At 44.0% G+C, this 11,171-nt stretch overlaps 1 protein-coding gene across 1 annotated transcript; it reads right to left on the bottom strand.

The window, feature by feature from the left end:
- Nucleotides 1-7,245: 7,245 nt before the first annotated feature.
- On the bottom strand, nucleotides 7,246-9,581 carry LOC143324302 (uncharacterized). The gene is made up of 4 exons (XM_076736662.1): nucleotides 9,453-9,581; nucleotides 8,968-9,076; nucleotides 8,635-8,807; nucleotides 7,246-8,532 (listed from the first exon to the last, which is right to left on the bottom strand). The coding sequence occupies exons 1-4, from the start codon at nucleotides 9,579-9,581 to the stop codon at nucleotides 7,246-7,248; spliced, it is 1,698 nt and encodes a 565-aa protein (XP_076592777.1).
- Between the last annotated feature and the right edge of the window lie 1,590 nt (nucleotides 9,582-11,171).

Raw genomic sequence — 11,171 nt, 5'->3', positions numbered from 1 at the left:
CCAAGGGGCAGGAGGGCTGGGTTAGGGATGGGGTAGTTAGGGACTGGGCAGAAAGTACTGATGTATGGAAGGCTAAGGGAGAGGTGAGGGTTGTGGCAATGCAGATATATACTATGTGTAGTGCAAGGTAGCAAGACTTTCAGATCAGACTTTCAGGGTTTGAGACCAACAGCATCTCGGTGTCCCAGGGACAACAGAAAATTTGTTTGGGATAAACAGAGATCTTCACCAGGATGCCTCTAGGATGAAAGTGATTTGTTTGTATATACATATGTATGTATGTATGTATGTATGTATGAACATAACTTAGCTTTGCTTAGCAAATGACAATCTGACCTGAGCGCTGACAACAATGGAGAATGTGCTCTCTTCTGTTACTATAGTTACTAGCATTGCTGGTGACTGAGAATGAGACCAATGAAAAATATGAGGCATTAATCTGAAAGGAAACTCACAATACCAAACTGTGAACAACAAATCCATGTTGTAATTGGTAGGAGGAGAGCTGGTTAGTTGTTTTCTGTAGCCATGGGCAGCAGAATACTGCAGTATGTTTGACCAATGGAGCTAACAGCTAACAGAACTAATACAGTCAATGGAGCTAACAGCTAACAGAGGTAACTGCTTACAGTTTATGGAGCTAATAGGTTTAGCAGAGCAGAACACACAGCAGGACTGAGAGATTCTGTTAAGAGGAAAATGAAGCGTTTAACAGTGAACCACAGTTTAATGTAACAACAGTGTACAGTTTGAACGTAAAAGTACTTTGAATGCTAATAATTTTAATTAACAACTATAACAAAGCAAGGAAAGAGGAAATTTTGGGATGAAATGTAAAAAAACATCTCAACAAAATAATCTACATAGACAGAAAGGTAAAACTAATCCGTGAATGTGCAGTAACAGCTGATTGTGAGGGTCAGTGCTCAGATTCACGTAATAAATGTTAAATGATATTTTAAACATTTGCATTTTAGTGAACAGCCCTTTTGTGAGCCTGTATCCACTGTTTTGTTATTGGTCTCTTAACCCAGGCTGGTGCTTTGTTATTATTAATTAATATTAATAATGTTACTGATATTAATGCAGTTATTGGTACCAATAACAAAAACAATCCTTAATAGTTGATAACCAGTAGCTTATAACCAAACCTGTTCCCACCAGATCCCAACACTATATTAATACTATTATTATTATGTACAACATGTCACCCAGTGCAACAGTGTGGCTCACAGATAAGCTTAATAGTTTTTTTTTTCTTTTTTCTTTTTTTTTTTGACATAGAGGCATACACTGTGAGAAATTTCAGGTTGGTTTAACTTGTAAACTTAAGTTCAAAAGCTGCCTTAAATACATGAGTAAACCCAACTTTGAGTAAAGCTTTATTTCAACTCGGGAAGGTAAGTTATATAAATTGCTTAATTAATAACCATTTATTGTTTGAACTTGATACTCTGAGTTGAAATGACTTACTACTGTATGTTATATTATGCATTAAATAAAACTTTCTCTTGTTAACTTATATGTTGTTTCAACTCACAAAGTTCATTTATACAAGTTATTTAACTTGTGATTTTGTAGTATTTGAACATGATAACTTGAGTTCAAACTACTAACTATATTACATCCCCCATTTGAGAAAACTTGCTATGTCTTGTCAATAAAGCACACAATTACACACCCTTTCAGCTTACACTTTTACATACAAGTTACATTAACTCTTGTTTTTAAAGCAGCTTTTGATCTTAAGGTTGCAAATTGAGGAAACTAATGTTTTCAATTTTTGATTTTGTCTTGACTCATAGGGCCGGATCTACTAAGATCCCAATTTGCATGTACTAATTAGTGATACAGTGCTGAGCACTGAACACTCTTGTTATTCTGCGCGTTTCCGCTTCTACTACTTATTATTAGTCACATGAAAATTTCCCATTCAAAGTGATGGGGATGAGGTGAAAAAAGGACTGCTGCTCCGGCATATGTTCACCTAGAGATGCCATTCCAACTTTAAAACGTAGACACAAGTCTTGTGTATTGGTGTATTATTCCACGTTTTGATAGGTCGTATAGTTTTTGATCAATCACTGTTCAATGACCATGATCAATTTTGGAGAAAGTTTGAGATTATAATGGGTGTGTATTGCACGGAATGTTCGCGTTAGAGTGCGTGATGTCATCGGTCAGAGTGGCAGAGAGCCTGAAAAACTCCAGATTTTTTGTCTTTGTTTGTTTTTGTTTTTCCACATTTGTAGACAAATTTGTTCTGTCTCTCACAATGTGCTCAAAAAATCAGAGAGACTTGAATTAGCGCGTCTAAGTGCGGCCACGTGTGTCTCTGCTCCTCATTGACTCCAATACAAAGATTTTTTGAGAGAAGCAGAACGGACCCCTGTTTGAAACTCACAAGTGTCTGCAAAATATTTGGTGTAGAAACACCAAAAGCACAGCAAAACGTTCAGGAAGTCCTTACAGCGATGATGGTCTGTGTTTTTTTCTGATAGGAGCTACCGTTCTCTCAGGATAAGCCCAAATGTGAGAGCAGTGCAGAGGCAGAAAATGGCTCTTTTTCTCTGCTTTTCTGTCTGCCCCTGTCTGTCTGCCTGGGGGGCCCCTATCGTCAATGGCAACCAGCTGAAGTTGCCGTGACAACCTCTGAGCCTCAGCACTTCTCTGAGCACTCCTCTCCCACACACCCAAACACACATATGAAGCTTCATGTGATTACAGATACACACACAAACACAGACACACACTAACGCCAACGCACGTAACCAGGGTAAAAATCCTCAAATGTGGCCCAGTAGACCTCTATAGCATTTACAAGGATCTCATGCAGTGTCGTCTGTGGTGTTTACTAACACAAACACAAACACAAACACAAACACAAACACACACAGCTGAGATGTGTGTGTTTCTCTGTGTGTTTTAATAGCTCTGCAGTGCTATAGAGGTCAGTGTTCTGTCTTTAGTACTGGACACTGACCTCTATAGCACTAACCACACACCCCGGCGTTTGCGCACTGTATCACTCTCAAAATTTCCTGCCGAGGGGAAATTGTCTAGTTTGCTTGTGCAATCTAGAATTTTGTGCGTGGGGCTGAACCGCGGTTTGCGGGTGATTTGCTAAGAGTGATTGCGTAAATGTCAACAGGTGCAAACGTGTTGGAGACACCCTATTTAAATGAGGGTTTTGCGTGCTTCATGGTTTGCAGCATGGTGAGTTTGAAGAAAGTGCAAAGTGAAATTTGATCCCATGGAATTAGAGGTGTTGATAGATGAAGCCAATAAACACTTAATTGAGCTATAGCAAAGAAATCTGACTGTCGGACAAAGGAACGCTATATGGAAGAAATTTGTGAAAAAGTAAATGGTGTTGGCAAAACGATCCGAACAGTGGATGAAGTGAAAAGAAGATATCAAGATATCAGAAGACGAACAAGAGTAAAATGGGCGTACAATAAAAGGTCTGCAAATAAAACAGGTGGGGGGCACAGTGGATGAAATGCCTCTGACCAGCATTGAGGTGCAGGTGCAGTTACGTTCTATGAGGAGCAAGTCACAGGAACTGCTGGGTATGACACACTGGACCAAATAATAATACGCAAAATAATACTGTACAAACACACTTTTTTTCTGAAAAGATATTTATTTAGTTAGTGAAAAATGAATGTACCTCCTGTGGTTACATTTTGCTGTCTTTCAAGTCAAATCCCAAAACCCTAACAAAAAAAATTCTTTTTTACAGATCCCCCCAGAGCAGCCGCTACCCCTGCAGAGCCTCGAAAGGGCCCAGAGGCCACTGATCTGGAGTTGCTGCAGGAACAAAAGAAACAGTCTGCAGCCCTTCAGACAATTGCACGGGAGATGCGAGCGGCGTCATCGTTGGCACGGGCGGTAAGGTGCAACACTCAGGCCATTGCCATGCACTGCAGACAGATGGTCAGTGCAGTATCTGCCCTGACAATGGCCGTCAATTCTGTGGCAAGAGGGCTACGGGAAGGGATGCGGACATTGACTGCCCTCAATCCAGGTGGAGAAGCGGGCTGACCAAGTCACACAGTGACAACTCGGCAGCCGGGGACCGGAGAGGGAGGAGAGGTGTGCATGGCGGGTTCCACCTGCGTAAAAGGAAACACAAATAATACATTCAACTGTCACATTTAAGCTGTCTTATATTGGCTGTGCATATTCATTTTGTGTAAAATAGGCTATATGATGAAGAGCTGTTTTGTTTTCATTTTTTTAACACCATAAATGCTATAATTGTAAGATTTACAAGTTAAGTTCATTTATATTTAAGGTTTACAAGTTAAGTGTTAATTCATATATTTTAGTAATTTGTTAAAAATATTTTTGCAACATTTGTACAGTTAACCATTTACATATTTATGTTTAAAAGTATTATTTACATATTTAAAAGTTAAAATATTTACAGCATTTTTGTTAAAAACAGTTCAATAATTTACTGGGTCTGCCATTAAGTCTCACGCACATTTACCTCAGCCTACGTCTTTCTAGCATCTCATTGGTTGGTTAACAGACATGTGACTCCTAACAAGGAAGTGTAACCAGAGAAAGTAGTTCTTGTGAACCCGCAGAAGTGTGGATATCAGTAAAGTGCTGCATAAGAAAATATCCATCTCCATCCTGCTGTTTATTTCCAACGGGAGCGATCCAACCACCACACATCGAACCCTCACGCTACATAACTCTAGCCTAATACATTTTCTGACTGAAACAATGTGTCTTTAATATGATTTTGTGGGGCTTAACACAATTAGACGTTAATGAGACTGAGTATTTCGTTTGATAATAATGTTGGAATTTAGAAAGTGATTTCAACAATTTTTTTTTCTTCAATAAATGTTGATTTGCTTAACTGTGCAATGCTCTGCTCTTCAGTTTGTTGGGTCACACTAGCCAGAGGGAACGGTCTTGCATTTGTATTCCACTCAATAACATACCCATGTGTTGTTGGGGACGTTTTCATCCGTTTTTTGGCCATAACTTGTTTCAGCAAATTGAACGGTTTTTGGGGGAGATTTCTTACTTTAACGCAAACTTTGGAGATTTTGAATATTTCTAAAAGTCAATGATACAGCTGTGGCAAATTCACTACCCTAATGTGGTTTGTGGCCACTAAAACATACAGCTAAAAAAAAATATATATATTTATATATATATTTTTGAACTTTTTTTTTTTTTTGCTTTAATCTGTTAATCCACTTCAGTCCTGATTGAAACTATCAAATCTTAAAAAAAAAAAAAAAAAAAAGAATCAGGATTCTAACCATTTAGACAATATTAAATATGTCTGTATCCCTGCAGTATTGGGTTGTTGCTCCATAATGGGGGGGTGCCCTTTGTTTTTAATGTAATAAATTATTTTACAAAAGATTTTACAAATTGACTCCTAAGCCAGCCATCTCCAAACTCCCCCTCTCGCAACTTGGAAAACACAAAACTGTTTTCACTAACAAAGACCACGTCGCAGGGATGCAAGTTTGCAATCATTTTTTAATGCGTCTTCTGATGGAGCAGAGCAGGGATGATCGAAAGGTGGAAAGGGGAGGGGGAGAGAAAGGATGAGGGTTGAGGGATGAAGGGATGGGGTCGAGGGATGAGGGGGTGGGGTCGGGGGTGAGGGATGAAGGGGTGAGGGTCGAGGGATGAGGAGAGGAGGGGTGGGGTGAAAGGGGGTGAGAGCAGAAGAGCGGATGGTAGACTCTGCTGGGTGGATTGGAGTGACTGATCGGTGTGGCTGGAGGTTCAGCAGCGAGAGGAGGCAGTGAAGGAAGAGACTCAGGGTGGGGCAGCTGTCTCTTCGGATGTCCTTGGGTCACGCCGGTTGAGCCCCAAAGGAACTTCCAAGCGACAGCTGCGCTTGAGCGTTTCTGATGTCTCTCGGGTTGTTGCGGATATAAGTGAGGTAAGAAGGAGAAGACCAGCGACTGAGGATTTTAATGATGTGATCAGGAATGCCCTGCCGAGAAGCGGTTGTAGCAGCACTGATGCGGAACGAGTGGCCTGAGTACAGTTCGGGCTGGATAAGATTTGGCGCAGGTGATGGTGGAACCAGAAGCGTGTGGCTATGTGGCCTGTTTCTGAGATGAACAGTGGATCTCGGGGTGAAGAAGAAGAAGAAGAAGAAGAAGAAGAATCAGGGGGAGACATTCCCCTTTATTGTCACACACACATGCACACAGCACACGGAGGTGAAATTTGTCTTCCGCCTTTGACCCATCCTGGTCGTCCTTCCTCCGCGGCAGACCAGGAGCGGTGGGCAGCCAGACCGGCGCCCGGGGACCCATCTTCTTCGTCACCATTGGTCAGGTGGTGATCTTCTTGCATGTTTTTAGTGGGGGTATATTTTTACGGAGGATACCCCAGGTGAACACGGGGAGAACATGCAAACTCCACACAGAAAGGCCCTCCTCGAGCAGCAGGCACCGAAGCATGGTGGAGGACACACCCAGTGCCCGCAGCGAGATTCGAACCCGGGACCTTCTTGCTGTGAGGCGACAGTGTTGCCACTGTGCCACCGTGCCACTCAAGTGAAGCTTGATTGGTTAGTCTTAAACTAACGTAATCGCGGATGGGTTCATAAGGACTTAGGATTGAATTTTGTCGAAAGAGGTGGATGGGCTGGGGAGGGCTGGACTGATTGGTTTTGCTGTGTTTTAGGTGGAAGACGAGAGAGTCGGATGAAAGGATGGAAATGTCGGAGATGGCCGCGTGCCGGGATGGTTGGAAGTCCAGAGTGGTGGCGGTGAATTCAGAACAATGGAGGAAGCCAAAGAAAGCTAGTAGGAACATAGATTCCAGTACTTTGTCTATGAAAGGAGACAGATAACCTGAGCGCAGAGTGGCTATGCATCGGGCCAGAAGGTCTGCGGTGAGAGGCAAGCGTTTTGGCTCTGAGCGTGGTTCAGTCTTGTGAAGACCTTTGATGGACATTCAGATGTGAGAGTGGGATAAGGCAGGGCAAGGTGCTCCCGTTGCTAGCTTGATGATGAAATTTATACCGCTGATATAGGCTTGTATGGTGGAAGATTTGATCTTTAGGGTCGAGTGGGCAAACGTGATGAAGTTGGTAAAGATAAGGATGTCAAGAGATGGGAAAGGAAGGCTGAAGGAGGCATGGAAAGCTTTAAAGCAATTCCATCCAGTCAGATAGGAGGAAATTGTCCGGGGGGAGACGCTGTTTAGGATGGCGTCTTGAGAAGCAATCCGTAATCTCGGGTCTTAGTTGAAGATGGTGGCTGAAAACGGTGGGACTGGCGTCGGAAAACGGTCGGAGGTAGGAGCCAATTGCCTGAATTTCTGGAAGGAGAAACGAGAAAGTGAGTCAGCGATTAAGTTTTTGTGACCTGGGATGTGGGATGCTCGGATAATGAACTGGTGTTGAGCTGACATTAAGGTGAGCCTGCGAATGAATTGCATGATGTCTAGGACATGCGATCTTCCTTTGTTGATGATGTTTACGACGGCGCTGTTGTCGGAGTGGATGACGATTATCTTTTTTGACCATTCGTGCCCCCAAAGAATGGCTGCTATCACGATGGAATATAATTCGCATATAATGGAGGAAGGAGAGAGTGATGTGAATTCGCCAGGCCACATGGCCGAGAACCACTTGCCGTTGTAGTAGCCGCCGAAACCGATGGAAGGGGCTGCATCTGTGAACAGGTGCATGTCTTCCTGCGCAGTGACGTGGTTGTTGTAAAAGAAGGAGATGCCGTTCCAGTACGAAAGGAACTGATGCCACAGTTTAAGTTCCATCTTGCATGTTTGGTCGAGCGTGACGTAGTTGTGGAGGGATGGGACGGAGAAGGCGATGGAGAGGAGGTGAGACACGAATGAACAGCCTTGGCGGATGATGCGAGTGGCGTAATGGAGGTGTCCTAGGAGTGACAGGAGTTGCTGTTTGGTGCACCTGTGGGCCAGGAGGAAGTTCGAAATGAGTAATGCGATTCTATGGGTTTTCTCGGGGGGCAGTGATGCTTGGAGTGAGACGGTGTTGAGTGTGATGCTGAGAAAGTCTAGGGATGTTTTGGGACCTTCTGTTTTGTCTGGGGAGATGGGGACTCCCAGTTCGTGGAATGTGGTGGTGAGGGTGGTGAGAGCCTTGGCTGGGGGGGAAGAAGGTGGTGAGATGGTAAGGAAGTCGTCTAAGAGGTGGATGACGTATGGGACTTTGTGGTTATTTGTGAGGATCCAGCAGAGTGATTCTGTGAGGGAATCAAATATTTTGGGGCTGCTTTTGCATCCGAAGGTGAGGCGCACTACGAAATAGTATGCACCCTTCCAGTGAATGCCAAAAAGGTGCCAGAAGTTGGGGTGGATGGGGAGAGCTTTGAAAGCGCTGGTAATGTCTGCTTTGGACAACCAGGCTCCTTGGCCTGCTAGATGGATGAGGGAGATGGCGTGGTCAATTGTGGAATACTGCATGGAGAAGTCTGGACTAGGGATTAGGCTGTTGATGCTTGGAACGGATGAGCCGTGGGGGGATGAGAGGTCAATAATGAGCCTCTATTTACCTGAATATTTCCTGGTGGCTATGCCAATCGGACTAATTCTGAATGTGGGGAAGGGTGGACTGGGAAAGGGGCCTATCATGAAGGCTTCTTTCACTTCTGCGGCGAGGAGTTTGTCTACGATGTCTGGATCTGATCTGGCTGACTGCAGGTTGTTGCATATATAAGAAGAATCAGGCATGGTCTGCAAACCCGGGTGGAAACCGTGGGTCAATCCCTGGATGAGGTAATTGACGAACTGGCGGTCGGGGTGGTTCTTTAGGGCAGCAGCTAAAGTGCAAATGTTAATTGGAGTGTTGAGGTACTTACACAGGTTAAGCGTGGTTGGGTTGTGGGTTAGGGTTAGGGTTGATTGTGAAGTTTGGGGGGGGAGGAAGAGAGAATTAGAGGGCTCAGGAGGGAGGTGAGCATGAGTGTTGCTTGATACGACCTGACCCTGAATCAGGGCTGATGAGACTGTTGAGTTGCTTCGTCGTGCGGACGGTGCGTTGTGACGTCATTGGCGCCGGATACGGCGCTGTGCGGGGAATCCGGAAGCGCTTGGGACGCCCGGGAAGGAAGAGTTGTTGATTGCGAATAGTCGTTGAGCAGTTTGAGGAGCTTTGTTTTTCTGTCGGAGCTATGGAAGCGGATGTTTCGCTGCTTGAGAGCGTGTCTCAGGCGGGCGACTGTCCATTTGGGTGAGTTAAACGCTGAGGAGCGATCGGAGTGATGCCGTGGCGCGTGTGTATGGCGGCGGCGTCGCCTATCGTTTGCGTGCCTGGACCTCGTGCATGTGGGAGAGAGGCCTCTGTCGGGGACGGCGTTTTTTGGGCAGCGGAGACGGTATCTTCCCCTGTGGCTGATGGCGGGCGACGGGCTGACTGTGTGGGAATTGTCGGATGATGAGGGCTGAGATCGTCAGGTGAAGTGAACTTCTGAGCGCATCCTGGTTTGCTGGCGGCGCTGGATTTGCGGAGATGGAGGTGATTCGGGGACTTCTGGAGTTGGCTCCTCGTCGAACAGGTCGCTGTCCGAAGGGTTAAGGAAGAGTTCCTGCTCCATGCGTTAAGGTAATTTTTTTTTTTTTTTTTTTTTTTTTTCAATCAATGTCTTGCGTGTCGTATGAGGCGTGTGGAACGAGTCGAAGAGGAGATTGGATGGAGGAGATTTGATGGAACCTAGTTATTAAACTATGTTCTCAGAATGAAAGAATCATGTACTGACCCAGGATATTTTGCCACAATGTTGGTAATGATCCCTTTGGCATCACAAACGCACTGCACATTCAATGAATGTGTGTGTTTGCGATTTCTGTATACATGCTCAGTGTCTGTAGGGGGCACAAGCTATACATGGGTACAGTCAATCGCTCCTATAATTCTGGGAAATCCAGCTACAGCAACTCGTTCAATGAGTGCCGAGTGAGTGGAAACCTAATCATCCTGGCCATCCAGCGCAACATGGCATTTAGGACTTCAGACAGCAAATCTGAAAAATGGGATTGGGAGATCCCAGCTGTAATAGCCACCGTACGCTGGAATGACCCAGCTGCAAAAAAAAAAAAAAAAAAAAGTAAACTTGCAAGGAGTTTTGTCATTGCAGGTACTGCGTGACTCCTTCTCGTGGCTGGCTCATAATCCACTCTGAGTTCCTCCAACAACTCCAAAATGGCAATGCTGGATAGGCGATATGTTTTATGGAGTGTTTCCTCATTCATTCCAAAAATGTTGGGACGAGGGAAAAATGCGTTCTCTGCATCTCCTTTCATCGTTCCGATGTCTCCTTGCAGCCATGTGTGCTCAATTACGCATACAAACCATTTGCACCTCCTTTTGACACGTGTTAAATATAGATGCAGTTTCTATGAGCAAAACTGCTCTCAGGTTTGATAAATCATGTTGCGGGTGTTAAATTAATATATTTACATTTTCTCCTCCCAACACACGCACAATTGCGTGTAAACGCCCCATATTGAATATTCATTGCGGCAGACGTACTAACTGGATGCAGATGCGCTATTGTGCACCTTTGAAAGATCCAACCCTTTGTGCGCACTGTTAGCAAATCAGTTTGTACATTTATTTATTTTATCTTTTTTTTTTGCGTGTGCAATGAGTTTGCACATGTTTTAATACACGCAAAACTTTAGTCAATCTGGCCCATAATGGCAAGTTAACCAGTTTCCTAAAGATCACACTGAATAGACTTACAGTTCAAATACATTTATTGAACAATAATAATAAGGAAACATCTTGCCCAAGATCAATTTCTCCACTCACAAGAAAGGCTCACCTTGTTAATGAACATTAGAGAGAGTGTGAGTGAGTGAGTGAGTGAGTGAGTGAGTGAGTGAGTGAGTTAGTGAGTGAGTGTGTGACAGTGTGTGTGGGGTCCCATTCCACAGAACAACAATCAAGAAACAACAATCTTGCCCAAGATTAATTTTTCCACTCACAATAAAGGCTCATCTTATCAATGCACATGTCTGCATGAGAGAGATTATCAAGGGTCCCATTTGACAGAACAACAATCAAGAAACAAAGAAAAGAAACAAAGAATCATTTACAAAGGCTTGACTGTGACATTTTACAACAAGGTCAGATTTGAAATTGGCAAAATCAGCAGACTGATGATATCGACTCCTTTGGGCAG

Source organism: Chaetodon auriga, chromosome 8 (genome assembly GCF_051107435.1).
Source record: "Chaetodon auriga isolate fChaAug3 chromosome 8, fChaAug3.hap1, whole genome shotgun sequence".
NCBI lineage: Eukaryota > Metazoa > Chordata > Actinopteri > Chaetodontiformes > Chaetodontidae > Chaetodon > Chaetodon auriga.
This window is presented reverse-complemented; position numbering and strand designations above follow the sequence as displayed.

Bases quoted from the DNA above. Each gene is read 5' to 3' on its own strand.
- LOC143324302 (XM_076736662.1), bottom strand. From the start codon at position 9,581: ATGGAGCAGGAACTCTTCCTTAACCCTTCGGACAGCGACCTGTTCGAC. The intron at 8,808-8,967 runs GTCGTATCAAGC...TTTGCACTTTAG, and splicing joins CAGCCCTGATTCAGGGTCAG to CTGCTGCCCTAAAGAACCAC. The intron at 8,533-8,634 runs GTGAAAGAAGCC...TCAGGTAAATAG, and splicing joins ACAAACTCCTCGCCGCAGAA to AGGCTCATTATTGACCTCTC.